Genomic DNA, 17,233 nt, shown 5'->3' with positions numbered 1-17,233 from the left:
GCCATAAATTCAGCCAAAATGCTGGTTGTCAGTCTAGGGCCAATTTATAATACTTTTTGAGTCAAGGCTGAACAAAGGAGAATAAATAACTCTTGGAGAAGCCTGGTTTTGAAGCAGATCTTTCCAAGGGTTTGGGAAAGCTCAGGTATGATGTAACTCTGTGATGCTCAGAAATGGGGAAGTCCAAACCACTTATACTGTTTAGGTCCCTTTTCAGGACCTTGCTCTCTTGCCTTGAGATTTGCTGGAATTTGTTTGGCAGTGGATTTTGCTTGAGAACTTTGTCCCTCTCTACCCCTTCTTCGTATGCTTGCAAATCTCATGTCACTAAGTGATGCAAACCGTATCCTTCTTTCAGCCACCACAGCAAACTGTTTCCCTAGCAAGCTTTGGAATGCTCCCAGGACCTGAATTTCTCTCTGAAAGTAGTAACAAATACACTGCCACCTGATGTGCCATGCTGTGCCCCACAAGACAGGATACCCTCAGCAGAAACCAGCATTCATCCCTAGAAAGCACTCATTGGGAAAGCAGAAAGCACTTATTTTCCTTCCTCCCTTCTCTGTTTCCAAAACATTGGTATATGATGGTACCTTTTCACCTCCAGACATCTGTGTCTTGGACAGATAGAAATCAATTAGACCTTCTGAGCTTGTAAGACAACCTGAAAAATAATCCAGTAGTTAGACTGCTGCGCTTGGGCTGCAATTGTAATTCTCATCAGCCACAGCCTTCCAGTGTGAGCAGGGAGGATGGCACAGTCCCTTTTTGTTTCTTCTCTATGAAAGAAGTATCGTAAACCTTCCTATCTGACAGGGAGGCAGTGGCTCATTTGTGACTGTGAGGTGTTCAGGTATACTGGAAACAGATTACATTAATCTGCCCAGGGTGGGATTAGTTTCTTCTGTGGCTGGGAGATAAACTTTCTGAGTTGTTTTGGAAGGACAGTGAGATATCCAATCCCCTCGTCTTGAGCAAGTTGTCAGGGTAGTTCATACTGACCACCACCTGCACTCTCACTAGACACAAGCACAGGAAACTCCTGAAAGATGGAGTGAAAAACCTTTAGCTCTTCCCATCAGCTGCAAGCAGAAGAGAAAACTTTCCATCAATTGTTAAGTTGCGGGAAAGGAAATTCCAAAAGTATTTTGATGTGCTTTATTTCTCTTTGAATGCTGGTTTTTAGCTTCTATCTTGAAGTCAATTAATAAGGAATTAATAACATGCAAGAGGATGATTATCATCAGTTCTGATATTATTTTAGAATCTATTACGAAGCTTGACTTCCACAGTCAATACAAGTTGAATAAGCAACAATTAGTCTTTGAGGTGGTTCCGAACTTCTCACTTGTGCGAAAATCCAAGTCAATAAAAATAATAAAAAAAAAGGACTTGGAAATAAACATCAATATTATCTGAGTTAATAAAAAATAAACATTGAATCTTGTCGAGACTAATTATAACCACACAGAATGGCAGGTTCAGAAGTGGAAAGGTGCAGCAAACTGTGTGGAGAGATGATGCTTATGCCTGTTCTGCTCTCCAGTTCCCCTTGCTGCCCAGGCATCTTTCTGGTCTGTGCAGGTCTAGATTGGACCTGAATCCAGAACAGAAAGTTTTGGTTCACGTCCAACTCCTGCCAGGACAGGACTTGCCAAAAGTTGAAGTTCACAGGGTGAAATGAAGGTAATTACAAATAGGGCAAAACCATTTCTGGGTTAAGTTCTTGAGCTGCTTCTGGGCCCTGTGCATTAGTCCATCAGCCACTGGGCTGCATGGCAGCAGCATTTGAATTCTGTTTGGTAGAGATTCAGAACAGCAGCGGCTGGGAAAATGACAGGAAATCCCTTCTTTGGACTATCCAGTTTCTCTCTGGTACATAATTTCTCCCGTGTTTCCCTTCCTCCTGCTGCCCTCTGTTTTTAAGGGCAGATGTAGGTTTAGAAAAGACATCTCCGTCCCTGCAAAAGTTCCTGCTGTTTTTGCCCAGGCTGAGGTCAGCATCCCCTTTGCTGCCGAGTTGACTGTCATGTTAGAAGGAGGCTGGAGCACTATGTTGCCAAGGCAGGGGAGATGCAGAAGGAGCAAGGTCTCCTTTTTAATGCTATGGTCCCTGTGTGATAAATAACACTTTTCCTATGACCTACTGGCCAAATGATCTTTCCTCATGGTTTGTTAGCAGGAGATTCTGTAAAGCAGCAGATGAAACAGGAGACATACCTGTTTAAAACTGTTACCTCAATCTAAACTACAAAGACAGAAAACATTAGAGCTGATTCCAGCTGGAGAATTGAAGCTGTTCCCACCTTCTCTGGTGTTACTCAAGCCCTGCTGGTGTTACAGGGCTGCTAACCTTCCCTGTAGTTTAGGCTATGAAAGCAGTCATGATTCACAGAAAATGATGGTGCATCAGTGCAACGCCAGCTGCAAATCGTAAAGGTGTTCATCATATCAAAGGCAAGTGGACGAGCTGGGCAAATGGAGCTGTTCCACTCTCACTGTGTTTCTCTGTAATTTATGTTCCACTTTATCCTACACTTCTACTTTCCTCTGCCCCTTATCTTTTTTTCCCCTCCAGCAAAGGCTTACAGCCCAGAGTTTTACTATGACACTCCCAACCCCACCTTGAGAGAGAAGCAATCCAAGAATTACTCATACATCTTGCAGTGGACACAGAAGGAGCCTGATGCTGTGGATCCCATCCTCAAGTACCGACTGGAAGTCCGGCAGGTAAGATCTGCTCTTCTGAATTCCTCAACACATGACTTTGGGAAGAGGACCTCTCAAGATGCAGTTGCATCAATTTCTTCTTGCCAATGAGGAGCTGAAGGTGATGAAATTGCCAGATCCTCTTGGTCTTGCACCTTCCTCATTGAGTGGAAGAGACAGGCCAATTGTACACCTCTGCATTTGCTTTTACACCTGGTGTTGGATAGGATCAAGGGCTTTCAAGGCCCTGCTGCCTCCCATCAGACCGTTCATGCTCAATGTTTTGTATGGGGTTCTAATGTGAACAAAACTCCATGGTCATTAGAAGGTATTGTAGATTCTATAGGCCAAAGACTCAAGCAAGTGGAATTCCATACTACTCACTTGTTTGAAATAAAGAGAATAAGCTGAAGAGCTCTTCAGGCAGGAACTGCAGGAAAAAGTCATCAGCTGTTTGTGTTGGAGAAAGGCTTTCATACTGTCACAGTAATGAAGCTATTTAGGCTATATAAACTCAGCAGGGGAAGAGAAGTGGGTTTCAAGGTTTCTGAGTCTGAAGAGAAATCATATGGGGAGATGAGGAAGGAAAACTGAGGGGAATCTAAAGAGAAGACTGGTTGAAGAAGGCTAGGGAAAAAGAGTCTAGTGTTTTTAAAGAGCACATTAACCTAGCAGGATTACAAGGTACTTTCATCCACACTCAGCAAATGGCTGTGTTCAACAGTTTTTAAAAATGGGGACACATAAAATTGGTGGTTCTTGTCATTCAGTGGTAGCTTGGAAGCAAATGTTTTTTTGTGAGGAAAAGTTTGTTACTGTAGATAAAAACCAAAATAATTAAAAAGATCCAAGTGTCTCTTTCCTCTAGTTCTGCACAGTAGGCTGCAGTTTTATGTCTCTGTTTGATTGTGAGCTCTCTGGGGTGGGACAGCCTTTGTTTGTTACTCAGACTGTGTAGAGCACATTGGAAGTGCTTAATAATAATACAGGACACAGGGGAGCCTCTAATAATGAAGGCAGTTTGTCATAGTACCTCTTCCCTCTGAGCCAAGTTTCGCTATTATCAGCACTGCAACTCCATGAACTAATTTGTGATTTTTATCCTTCTCCAGCTATGTTGAGGGGTTTGGGTTCTTTTTTTTCCTTTTGCAAGGTGCCGAGAAGTAATCTTGTATCTGTTCTGCATTGAGCTTCTACTGAAAGGGATCAAGAGAAAGGAAAATCTCATTTCTGCTTTAAGTTATGACATGAAGTAAGCTGAGTGCCCATGCAAATATACCCCCCCGGTTTTGTTCATACCTGATCAGTTACTACTGCTAATGGTTTTGTTGCAGCATCACCACATAGTTATGAGTACTGAGCAGTGTTTTTAAAGGACTGTTATACCATGGCCCTGCTGTAGCCCAGTCTCATGTATGGGCAAGCTCTTAGCAGTGGCTACAGGTGCCATTGAGGTGGCCTTGATCTGAATAAGGAAAGGCAGAGAGAGGAGGAAGCAGGGGAGATTTGTTACCACTTTTATCAAGCACAAGTAGGAAACACTCTGGAAAAGCTTTCATGGTATCACCTCTTTGTTGCCTCCCTCCAGTGAAGACATTTGCATTTCACGATGAGGTCTCTGTCTCCATGTGCCATACTGAGGTCTCACTGAGCCCTTTTCATTTCCATGAAATGGAAATGTGGATCACATCCCTTCTCATCTCCAGCCTGCTGCTTCCCAGCATTGCCTCTGTGCTCCTTGTCCTGCATTCCTGATTTGCCCATGATGTCTCACTTGGGCTCCAAGCAGCCTTGTGACATCTGACCTTTCGCTATTTTCCTTGGGCCATCACCCTTTTCCCTGTCTCACAGGCTTATTTGCCTTGTTGCACCTTCTCCATGCTGGAGCACCTGGGCTAAGCTTTGTATCCTGCTGTTCCATCACTGGACTGCAGAACATAGTGACATTACTGAATATAATTGTGAAAAGCTCAAAAGCTTAAAAGTGTTGCTGACTGGAGAGCTCTTAAGAAAGGGGATTTGTCTGCCTGAATGAGGAGCTGCTGTTTGCTTGTGTGCCCATCTCCCTAGATACACTGCCTTCCAGGCACTGTCTGGAGGGGTGCAAAAATCCCCCTAGAGAGCTAGGATTGAAGTGGAATGTTCTCCTCAGATAAAACAGGCCTTACATGCAGCCAGACACTACTGATTTATTACCAGCGTCAAGCTAATGAGAGCTTACCCAGCCAGCTAGCCCACCTTCTTCTCCAGCCCTGGGAGCTCCCCAGCCTCAGTGGTCCTTGGCAGGTGCTCTTCAGCATCTGAAGGATGAATGCATGTGGTGGCAGGAGCCTGAAGTCTCGGAGTGGTAAGGGGCTGTCTGAGGGGATTAACTCTTGCTGAGCTGGGATGCACACTGGTTGTAAAATGGTTTGCTGGTTTTCATTTCACTTTCCCTGGTTTGCTTCAAGAGCTCTTGGCATATGTAATGTGAAGATCCCCAAGTAGCAGGATGCTTTGCAAGGCACCTGGGAGCCCTTCAATTAAATTTGCTTGCTGCAGCTGCTGAAAATGGGCTGGGTGAGAGTAAAAGTGCTGCTTATTAATTGGCTGGTGCTGTGGCTCCTCCAGCTCTTCCTGTTCAACAGCTTCTGAGGGCTGGTTCGGCTTGGGCATTCCTGGGAGGATTGCAAGCAGTCTTGGGGAATTTGGTTTCCTAAGCAATTCATGGGGGCTCCCAGTGAGACAGTCGGGTGCAGTTCCACAGGAGCTGATTGTTCTTGTCACTGTGGAGCAGGCTGAGCAGTGCAGCAGACGTACCAGTTCCAGTAGAATAAGAATTAACTTCTGATTAAAACCAAATAAACAGCCTGACAGCTTGGAACCACTGACCCAGGCAAAGCACATACGATAGCAATGTGGAGCAAGCTCATTGTAAAGCCTCAGAGGTATGTCTTGGCAAAGAGGCTCTTAATTCCCAGTGTTCATCAGTCAGGTGTGCTTAGGCAGTGGCATTGTGTTGTGGAGCAGATTCAATTCAAGAGGCGATTCAGAGAGGAGTAGATCCCCTCTGAGGAGTGACAGAGGCCTCAGACATCTGTCCTGACAGCTTGGGAGGTTTTTCCTTCCTTGCTCCAAGGCAACTGATCAAAATGCCAATCACCTTACTTTCCTTTAGCCAGTGGACTGAGGGAGTTCACAGCCTTCGATGGTTTAGTTGTGGGCAGATGCCATGAGGCTTTTGGGCTATTTGTTTGGTCATCTCTTTTAATTATGCATATTCTCACAGCATAGAGAGGCATCGGGGCACTGCACTCCAGCTGAAAATATTTTTCATTGCTTGGGGACTCGAAGCGACCTCCCCAAACTGGATCTTTGCTTAAAAAATAAAAAGCCTTTTAAGTTGCTTGTTTCTCTCTGTGTGCATTACCCTCTCCCAGGGCTCTGCTTTAACATTAAAGAGAAATGAAAAGCCGTCTAATATTGCAAGCAGGTTGCATCATGGAGGAAAGATCTGAGTTGGGCTGGCGGTTACAGTTACAGGGAATAGGGGCAGAATTACTGTGCACTTAATGAGCTGGAACCCATCTGTGACCTGAGGCTGCAGAAGAAAGAAGGAGAAGGTATTGGTGCAATAGAGAAGCTTAATCTTCATTGTGCCCCTCAAGGAGACCTGGGGCTGCTGTCTCCTCCATAACTTCTAATACACAGGCTCAGGCCAGAACGGGGCCAATTTAACCCGTTCCTGCCTTTCCCCTCCTTGGAGCAGGCTCAGCTGTACCTGCTGGAGCAAGCCCTGAAATTTGCACAGGGCCAAGCCACAGACCCATTTGCTAAATTAGCTCACTGGCTTGTCACTTCAGATTAATTCCTGTCACGGAGACCATCCTTAATGAGACTGGCCCTGCGCGATGCCTGAGTAATTGTGCGCTCTCTCTTTGTTTGTACTTTCATCCCCTCCATGTTGGATAAACATCCCCTGCTGTCTACAAAACTCATCTGGGCTCTGGAGCTGGCTGCCACTTGCCTCATCAGCCAGCCAGAGCAGCATTAATGAGAGCTGCGGCAGTGGGGAGCCAGGCTCACCGTGTGGGGAGGTGACAGTTAACAGAGCTGTTTAGACAGACATAGGACAGGGGCGTTAGCAGGAATTTAATGATTGTGATGAGAGTGGAAGGTTAACTCCGCTGATGACCATCACAACACAGCAGGAGAAGGTTTATGCTGAGGCCCGTGGGCTGCAGATCTGTATCTCTTCATTTCTGCCTCTGAATTGTTCTTTTGCTCTCCTCTGAGCCCACTTCAGCAGCATCTGTCAAATGCTGTCTGTCTTTGGCTTCATTAGCTCATGGAGCTGGTCACCCCTCCCAGAGCACAAAGAACAAGGCAGGGACATGTCTCACTCTCTTCATGCACAAAGCAGGGGTGGTATTACTCCGAAGGAAGGATGAGCAGCAGTGCACCAGCCCATAGTCTGTTGTGTAAATGCTTAGGTGGGAACACTGTTGGCTTGCATCACTGTGCTTACCCCATTCATGCACCACTGTGGCTTGCTGAACCCATGTGTGAGGCCCTTGGCCCATGACGAGCCAGCCTAGTAAAGCTGGATGCATCTTACAATGCTTGTAAGAAACCCTGTGACAAAATAAACAGTGAGTTTGGGCAGCTACAGTAGAATAAACTCGTAGAACAAGCTAATCACCCAGTTCATGAGGAATGAGAGCATCCAATCCCAAAGCTTGTCTCCTATCGTCAGCAGTAGCCAGTGTCTGGAGTGGAGTGTAAAACCAAGACAGAGGCATGCATTATTGCTTTGTCTGCCTCGATATCACAAGAAGTCCAGAGGAGACCATGAAAGCAATAAAGGGAATGGAGCACCTCCCGTATGCAGACAGGCTGAGAAAATTTGATCTGTTCAGCCTGGAAAAGAGAAGGCTGCATGGAGACCTCAGAGCATTCCAGTATCTGAAGGAGGCTTGCAAGGATGCTGGAGAGGGACTCTTCACTAGAGACTGTAGCAATAAGACAAGGGGTAACGGGTTCAAACTTAAGCAGGAGAGATCCAGGTTACATATAAGGAAGAAGTTCTTTATTGTGAGGGTGGTATTGGAACAGGTTGCCCAAAGAAGTGGTGAATGCTCCATCCCTGGAAGTGTTCAAGTCCCGGTCGGACAGAGTCTTGGGCAACTTGATCTAGTGAAAGGTGTCCCTGTCCATGGCAGGGGGATTGGAACTAGATGACCTTAAGGTCTTTCCTAACCCAAATCATTCTGTGATTCTATAAACCCATTTGCTTATTGGATCCCAGGTTAGGAAAGGCTACGAAAATAGCAAAGTGATGTACTCAAGCGGGTAGTGGCCCTTACAACAGCCCAACCCTGTGCTCTGGGAAGTGAACAAAATCCCTTTTCTTTACAGATGCAGCTGTGGCTTCAGGCAATTTCTTGGGAAATGGAGTGCCAGTGCCTTGGGATGTGCCTGAGGGCTGCACTTGGGGCTGGGGGCTGCCAAGGGCAAGGGAAGCAGGTAGCTCTGCACAAGGCAGGCAGGGGTGGCAAAACTTGCTTTACAAACAACTAGGCTAACATTCTGCTGGCTTCGGGGATTACATGCTGTCTGGGCAACGCTGCCATCACCAAGGTAACCGCCTCAGGAGGGCTGTGACAGGCTTGGGTCCATAGCCTTCATCCCGAGGCTCCCTGGGGCACCAGAACACCATTGGCCTTATCCTGTGTTTCCCCCTACTAGTGCTGCAGTGGGGTTTTCAGCTGGGGCACACTGCAAGAGCTAAAAAGCAGTCGGGGCTGTCCTTCTAAGTCATTTTTGTACTCAAAGATGAAAGCTTAAAGGATGAAGTTGTGGCTTTTAAAGTAAGGAGGGACCCATTCACCTCCGGATAAAATGTGACCTGTGGTACAGTGGCCTGTTGTTACCTGGAAAAAGGAAAAGAGCTTGTGGTGCCACAGCTGCATCCTTCTGCTGAGAGGCTGCTTAGCTGCACAGCCCAGTTTGATGTGCTGGTGGGGGGCACAGACAGGCCACATGGAACAGGAGGGGTAAGTCCCCTTCCCTTTCCACCTTCCTGTTAGAATATCACAGTCCTGGCAGTTTGCAGCAAGGAAAGGACTGTGACTTCCCATGAAGCAGCAGATGGTGGCCCTGGCTGCATGTAAGATGTTGCATGGATAAAAACACTTGCAGGGTGGGACAAATGGCATATCCCTTTATTGTCCATCATTTCATTTGATACAGGCTGCACTGTTCCTGTCTCACAGGTGTTAGGACTGGGGATTGCAGTGACTTCGCCTCTCACTCTTTGCCCAGAACTGAATCTCAAAGTACACCTTCTGTTGTAAAATGGCTTATAAGCCACATCTGTCAGAAAGCTGCTTTAGTCCTGTCTTCTTTTTTGCTTACCTTGGCTGCCAGTTTGATGTCTGATCACAGGCTGCTGGCGTATGGGACAACGTCAAATTAACGCAATTCCGCCTACCTGCTGAGCCACCCTCCATAGCAGGAAAAGGTGGTTTTTCAGGTCTAACTCTCCCATCTCCTCCACTGATGCTTTTATTTTTTCTTTATTTCAACATTTTTTCAGGCAGAGGGAAGAGGCAGATTACATTTGTGCTCTCATGTCAATTGCCTTCAGTTGTGTTAGTGGCATGTGTGATGATGTGCAGAACTCAGCCCTGATAGGGGTAGAAAAGGATGCAGAAAGAAGCCAGTGTGTCAGCAGGAGGTGTGCTTGATGGGTTTGAACAGCCATCATGATGCAAAGCCAGGGAAAACAAGAGAAAGGAGAGGTGAGACTTCCTTTTTAGGCTGCAAGAGGAAGAGAGATTTGGAACTTGCGATGGGATTGAGTGGCACACACTGGTAGAAGGAGAGCTGGCTGATCAATAGCATTTGATGGACAAGCTCTGCTTGAAGCTTAATGGGATTGCTGTGCAGGACCTGGGGGTAAAGCAGCAACTTTGCCACAGGCATTTGGAAGTGGAGAGGGCGGGATCCTGACTCAGATGTGCTCAGCTGCCTGACAATAGGACAGAACATCAGTCACTGCCGCTGACAGCATGTTGAGCAGTCTCCCTTTACATTCCTAGCAATCTGTCACGGAGAATGACATCTCAATGAGACCAGCTGCTAGAACAAGGTCCTCTTTACCTGTGCTGTAAGGGAAGACTCCAGGACAGCTGGATGTTTGGTGGGGTGGGAAACAAGGAGCTTTTTCCACATTTTGTGTATGTATTCTGTACTGGCTAAGTCAGCAAGAGCAGAGCCTCCACCCAGAGCAAAGGACAGGAGTTTCCTCCTGGCCACTGCTCACTTCAGGCAGAGGTGTCTGCCCAGCCATGGTTGTTAGCCCTGATCTGAGTAATTTTTACAAGGCTGGCCAGGGAAACTTGGTGCAGTCCTGACCAGCACTGATGAGTCTGGTGAGTTCAGTGGAAATGGTTGGGAGCCATGGAATGAGGTGTCCTCCTTAAGGTCTGCCTAACATCTCCAATGTCCCTATTGAGACTTCCCTTTGCCTGTGAAAGCTTAGCAAATGATGCCTAACTAATGAATTACTCTAACTAATTCTGGGTTTTTTTATATTCATAAATTGCTCTTTGGTGTGATTCATGTTTATTCTTGAGCTGGTTATCCCTGGTCCACAGATCATTTGTTATCAGTTGGCTGGGAAAATCGGTAATATGAGCAGTGACAGGTTAGTGATGCCTTGGTCTGAGGGTACCATTTCTTACCTCTGATTTTCCAAAGTAAGGTGTGTGGGGTTGACCCTGTCTGGATGCCAGGTGCCCACCAAGCTGCTCTATCGCTCTCCTCCCCAGCAGGACAGGGTGTGGAGAAAATAAGATGGAGAAAAAAAAAACACCTGTGGGTCAATATAAAGGCCGTTTAATAAAGCAAAAGTAAAGACTATACGCAGAAACAAAGGAAAACAAAATACTTACTCTCTGCTTCCCATGTCCAGCTACCTCCCATGAATTAGCCTTCAGTACACATAGCAGTTGCTCCAGAAGACAAATACTGTAATAACAAATGTCATACCCCCCACCCCCCCCCCCCCCCCCCACCTTTCTTACAGCTTTTATTGCTGAACAAGCATTATATGGTATGGAATATCCCTTTTGTCAGTTTGGGACAGCTCTCCTGGCTGCGTCCCCTCCCAGGATCTTGCTTACTGGTAGGGAGGGAATGTCGGAGAGAGCCTTGATGCTGTGTGAGCACTGCTCAGCAGTAGCCAAAACATTGGTGTGTTATCAACACATATGGAGCTACAAAGCATAGCCCTATGAGGGCTGCTATGGTGAAAATTAACTCCATTTCAACCAGATCCAGCACATAAGGTAGCCTGCCCAAAACAAGGCAGGTGAAAGTTCTACAAGGTGGCTTGCTATTCATAAGGCACCTTGCAGCAATGATTTTGTCTTAATATTCACTTCTTGTAAGTACTGTGCCTCATGCATTCATGTACCTGACTGTGCAAGAGAGAAAGCAAGATACTTTTTTCATGTTGCCTACTACAAGAGAATAATTATGAACAGTTTTCCCACTCCTAGCTCTTTAAGACTCTGTTTTAGAATAGTTACAGTGCCTGAGAAGAACAGTACAAATTCTATCATTGGAAAGGCTCATATGATCTTAAAACACATCTAGTAGCAAAATCTCATCTATCGCTAGTTCCTATCACCATTGTTCAGGGTAAGGAGAATGTGAGGGAAGAGATAATCACATTCCCCCAACCAATATACCCCTCGTATCAGCCTTGCAGGCTTGAGATGTTGTTTTCACACCATTGTGCTTGTTCGTATCCAGCAGGCTGTTGGCTTGTGTTTTACAAAGCTGAGCACAGGATGAAAAATGTTTGCCAGACATCAAAGATAAAAGTAAGTCCTTCTTCTGCATCTCTTATCCACACTCCTTCACTGGCTTCAAGGGATACATGCTAGTTATTGAGTTTTTCTGGGAGTCACTATCGATAGGCTCTGATGCAGTTTCCTCCTGTTTACTCTGCTCATCTGTTGTTTTAGTAGTCAGCCCATGTTCCCCCTACTGCTTCAGAATCTTTTCTTTGTGCACCTTCTTCTCTTTCCCTGATCCCTCTCCTATTTTCCACCTCTTCTTTCTTTTGTTTCTGTTTCCTTTATGGCTTTTATTCTTGGTTTTATGGGTTTTTTCCCGGGCTCTCACTTCCTAGAACACATTGGAGATAAGAGGAGAGAGTGTGAGGGGAGAAGGGTTTCGAAGAGATGTAGTCTCTCCCACAGCTAGTGACAAACAGAAGTAGGCACTATATAGATGTTTTGACTGCGTTTCATAAAGAAATTAAACGTACACAGTCATGCTGCCTGCACTAGCAGCGACATGCACGTGTTGCTTCATGAAGCAACATGAAGGGCATAAAGCTCTCATGAGGCTCTCTCTGTATGTGCTGTGCTGCCTGCCTCTTCTTTACTAGAGGCAGGACTGCAAGTGCAATTCAGTTAGTGGTGGTCTATGGGCTCTGGAATGATACTTACTATATACTTACATTGCACTTACCAAGCTGGGAAGTCCAGAGTCCCACACAAAGGCTATTTCTGCACTGGTAAGCAATAGTCCATCCTTTATTACTTGTTTATAAGAGTAAAGGTGACCTAACAAAGGACTCTGCTGGGGCCTGTAGGGAATCCAAGAAAAGAAGTCTGGGAGATGACAACTCTTGTTGGTTGTTGGAGCATCTCTCCCTTGGTAAGTTACAGACATTATAGGCAAAATGGCTTAGAGCTCAACTTAACTACAGCTGGGCAAACTTGGGCCAGATTGTTCTTTCTTCTTGGAACCAGAAGTGCTGAGAGTGTGTGCATAGACATGTACTAGTCATGTCCAGTGCAAGGAAATGAATGGAAGAGGATTCTGTGCTCACTGAGATTAGGAATGGGTATAAAGTTTAATCCAGTAAGACACCAAGCAGTGCTGATTTTCACATATAAAGCTCAAAAGAGACTATTGCTCTTTGCAGGAGGAGGCTGTGGAGGAACATGAAGGATATTGTCCCTTATTCAGTTTATGCCCATGCTGCAGATAGAGAGTGGATTTCAGGCTTTGCAGGGCATAGTCAAGAACAGGGAAGATCTTGCAGCAGCAATACAGACCTTCCAGTCTGAACAGAAAGACCACATGTGCCTTCAGGATCGAAGCTATGGCTGTGAGACAGTAGGAGAGAGATAACAAGCATAGCTAAACATACACGTAACCTGTCTAGCTCAGTACCAACCACAGTGATAGAAACATAAGATCCTTGCACAACCTGGGGAGTGTGTGGCTCTCCCACCCTTCCCATCCATCACCAAATTCAGGTGCTAGTTTCCCCTTTTTCTTCTCTAACTCCTAGGCTTCCCCTCGTCAGGATGTGCAGCCTTGCAGTGCCCCAGTAAGCCCATGGCTTCTGAAGTTGACAGTCGTGCTGTGCCTCGGTTAAGGTTTTTACATGACTGTCTCCCTGACAAAGTGAAGATTAGTTCTGTTCTTAGAGCAGGAAACATATGCTAATAAAATACATATTGCCTTCTGATCAGCCGCTAGTGGAAGACATTATCAAGGAGAGTGGAACAAGCACTTACAGTAATTCATGACAGCACCAATTTGGCTTCTCTGGGAAGCTGTAAACTGCTGCTCTTGGCACTTAATGAGGATGGGCAGCTGATTACATGGGCAAGAGAAAGAGACTCTCCTGGCTTAGATGGCTCCAGCTGTTCTCAGTAGCTACTGAAGGTCACAGTTGCTTCTCTCTTTGGAGCTGGGGATGTTTCAGCCCAGAAAGGAAGCCTTCTGATAAGGACAGTTTAGGACAAAAAGCTTACAGAGCTCCTCATTTAGACTGAATAATGGATTTGGTTTGACTGCCCCTGCTTGCTTAACCCCAGGATCTGAACCTGTGTGCTTGACTGATGAACAACATAGGTATGAATTGCAGTTCGCTTGTGTGCTTCTTTGGCAAATGCTAGCTTTATATTTGCAATGTGATTATTTGCTGTGGAAATCCTTAATGAGTAATGGTTATCAAGCAAGGAAAATGAAATAAATAAAAGTTTAAACTTACCCTAGTCCTTTAATAAATGCTGTAAATGCTTAACATTATTTCCATTTAAGGTAGTGATGAAGTACTAACCTAAGGAAGTGTTTTAACCCAAACTGACAGGCACAGGAAGTTTGGTGACAGGTTATAAAGAAACATCACAGTGACTGTCTTCATATTCAGACCAAATTTCTACACTACCCAAAAATTACCCACGTGGCTCTTCCAGAGTGGGCAGGCATCTTCCCCATGGCTGATACCGGCCAGTTAAATCAGAATCTGCTGTTAGGATTGTGCTGCTGCAATTTTGTGCAGCTGACACCAGCTTGGGTGGCAGTGCCACTTCAGTGAAGGACCAGGATATCGTAAGGAAGACCTGAAAGATGGAAAACTACTTGAGTGGTTCAGGTGGGATGAAACGCGGTGGTACAAATGCAAGGTCGTACGTGTGGAGAGTGCTATCAGGGAAATCTGCTACAGGCTGAGAGCTCATCAGTGGGAAATGACTGAAGTGGAGGATGAGTGAGTTGACTTCAAGGAGCTGCTCGTAAAATGCAGGTGTGAGAAAGGGCAAATGTACACCTAGGTGAAACCTGAGGTGCTTCCAGGCAAGGTGGAGAAGTGCTACCACAGTCTATGTGGAGGTCTGGGATACTGAACTCCAGCAAGTGGGATCATGCAGGAAAGGATTATACAGTAGATCAGGGAAAGTGAGAGTCTGCGTTGCAAGAGGAGGTACAGAGTGTTCAGCTTGCTTAGCCTAGCAAACCAAAGGCTGAGAGGTGGTGTGATAGCTGGCTATAAAAACATCAGGGGTTCAAGCAACAGGGAGGAAAAAGAGCCATTTAAGCTAAAGGACAATATTGGCACTAGATCAACTGGGTACAAGCTGCCTGTGGATAAATTCAGGCTGGAAATGAGAACATTAGGGTGGTCAGGCTCTGGAACAGTTGTCCAGCAGGATGAGCAGGCCCAACAGGAACAGCTTTAAAGACAGGATGTGGTACATTCATAAAATGAGTAAGTAGAGGTAGCCCCTGTGGTGACAGGGGACTGGGCGCTGTCAGTCAGGACTGTATTACACCTGCTGTCTCCCTGATCATGACCATGTTTTTTCTTCTCTGAATCCCTGGAGGATAGGAGGGGGCTGCCAGTGCAGAGGGGGTTTATCCCTCTGCCAAAATACAGACAGCAAGAATCAAATCTATGATGTTCAACCGCAATGTCAAAGACAAACCATCCTCCTCTGCTCTGCCCTGTGGTGCCAAGGTAACATCAAGGACCAGAATCATGATCCATTGTTAAGTGTCAGAAAGTAAATGGGAAGAAGTGGAAATGAATGGCCAGATTAATGGCACATTTTTCTATCATTGTGGAAAACATTGGAGCCTTATGTTCAGGAGAGGTTCCTAAAATTCTCTGTCCCCACCTTCCTCCTGCCTCTGTTTCAGGGCATTTTTCATTCCTGTTTTCCTCAGGAATTTGGAATGATCTTATTTCTACCTATGGAACTGATCTCCTGGGCCCTTGTTCTCCTGCAGTGGAGAAAGGGTCTGGCCCTTGGTTAACGTGCTCTCCATCTTTGACACTGTAAACTCTGACACACACAAATCCTGTCACCACCTTTTAGCATTTTTAACGCTAAGATGTCCATGGCATCTAAACTCTTTGAAGCTACCTTTCTCCAAGGCATCCTGTAGCTTTGGAGGTGCAGTTGGGGCAGAAATTGAGGACAAAGCATGTTTGCTGAGGTTGCAGGGTATCTTGCATTACAGAGCCCCATGTTCATTCCAGGAGCTGTTACCAGCAACATAACAAAGCTCAGCCCCTTCTAGTTCCTAGGATGGGGCGCTTGGGAGAATCTTCCCTTGCTGTCACCAGTTTAAGGCCACAGACACTGCCAGTCCCATCATGTTCAGGATTAGTTTGTTCCCTCACTTTGGAAGGGAACATCTGTGTTTTAGCTGGACTTTTCGAGGAGAGTTCATGGCAGTCGCAGCCACAGGGGAAATCTTATGTGAGATGATACCTGTAGCACTCTAGGGCAGAGCAATATAATGTGTCTAAGACTCGGCAAACAAGCTGAACTGATAAAAATGGGAGGCTCTTTCACACCCTGAGTGATATTGTCTGTCAGAGGAAAAGTGCTTTTCTGCTGCTGTCACCTTTTCCTGGCTCCTGGGCCACACTAAACAGGCATATCTATGCCTGATGAGAAACTGGGTACTTGGCTGAGACTTGACTGTTCTCCTGGGCAGTTGAGAGAGATGGGCACCCTTGCACTTACTGCTGACAGCTTTGAATCCCTCCTTGATTGATGGCTGCTTGAAGATGCAGCTCGCCAGCTGCTTGGGCAGTTGAGGATTATTTTGTCAACATTATTGCCCCATGCTTCTTTCAGACCTTTTTGAGAAACCAGGGCTTCCCTCACCACCAGGGTCTCCATGGCTTCTGGTCCCACACACAGCTGCTCTCCTGGCAGCCTGAGTGTCCTGGCTCTCCCAAGTGTCCTGACACTTGCAGATGAGAGAGGCAGAGCAGGGACATGCACACAACTCAGCCTCATGCCCTACTTGTCTATGGGCTGGATACAGTCTTTGTCCATTGTGCTCCTCTGTGGAACTGTAGAAGGAGCAAGGAAGAGCTTGTCAGAACGAGTAAGCCTGCATGCAAGGCTGTGTCCCACCAGCCTGCCTTTGTCTGCCATCTCCCTCTGGAGCAGCCGGTGTGGCTGGGGATGGAGCTGGGAGCTTTCCCAGCTGCCCATGTCTGCAGTTAGCTGGTGAGGATGGAGGGGGAGTGCAGCCACCCCTATCTCATTTGTGCTGCAGGACGAGCAGCCAGGAGAATTTGAATGGGGCTGAGAAAAGAGGGAGAGAAAGTGTGCATGTGTGTGTGTGCGGAAAGGATTTGGAGGGGAGACAGTGGAAAGCAAAGCTAGCAATCATGCGCTGAGCTGAGAAGTTGCTGGAGAAGCGGGACAAGTAAGAGTGGCAATAGTGAATAGCAGTACTGCAAAAGCTGGATGCCTGCAGAGCAGTTCCTTTGTTCCGATCAGCTTGCTGGGGAATCTGCATGATTTTAATATACAATTCCCTGGGGCTTCATGATGAAACAGGTTTTCCTCCTCAAAAAAGCATGCACAGCTGTTTAATGCACAGCTGGTTGTGAGACCACACATGTAGATATGCAAGTCACACCAAGTCCCAGGACAGGTAGGTTATCGTGGTCTTGTGAACCCATGTTCTGTTGAGCAGGACTGCAACACTATTGACGGGTGTATATATTAATATCCTTTGGCCTTACTATATCTAATATGTGACTGACCTAAACATTGTTTGGTGTGAAAACAACATCCTCTTTTCCTGTAATAGCCTATATAAACGGAAAATTGAGATGTGTCATACTTTGGACCCCTTTGCTGTGACAACATCCCAACTGGGATGGAAGCAGAGGGCATCCTGCTTTTTCCTCTGAGGC

General features: G+C 46.2%; 1 protein-coding gene across 1 annotated transcript in view; it reads left to right on the top strand.

Moving 5' to 3' along the window:
- Nucleotides 1–17,233, top strand: part of MDGA1 (MAM domain containing glycosylphosphatidylinositol anchor 1) — a 145,409-nt gene that overhangs the window by 94,350 nt on the left and 33,826 nt on the right. Inside the window, exon 10 of the mRNA XM_005145328.2 lies at nt 2,579–2,730. Coding sequence (XP_005145385.2) covers nt 2,579–2,730 — 152 coding nt within the window. The remainder of the gene's footprint in view (nt 1–2,578; nt 2,731–17,233) is intronic.

The sequence above is a fragment of the Melopsittacus undulatus genome, chromosome 3 (assembly GCF_012275295.1).
Source record: "Melopsittacus undulatus isolate bMelUnd1 chromosome 3, bMelUnd1.mat.Z, whole genome shotgun sequence".
In the NCBI taxonomy this organism is placed as follows: Eukaryota; Metazoa; Chordata; class Aves; order Psittaciformes; family Psittaculidae; genus Melopsittacus; species Melopsittacus undulatus.
Note: the sequence above shows the minus strand (reverse complement) of the source record. Positions and strands in the feature narration are given on the sequence as shown.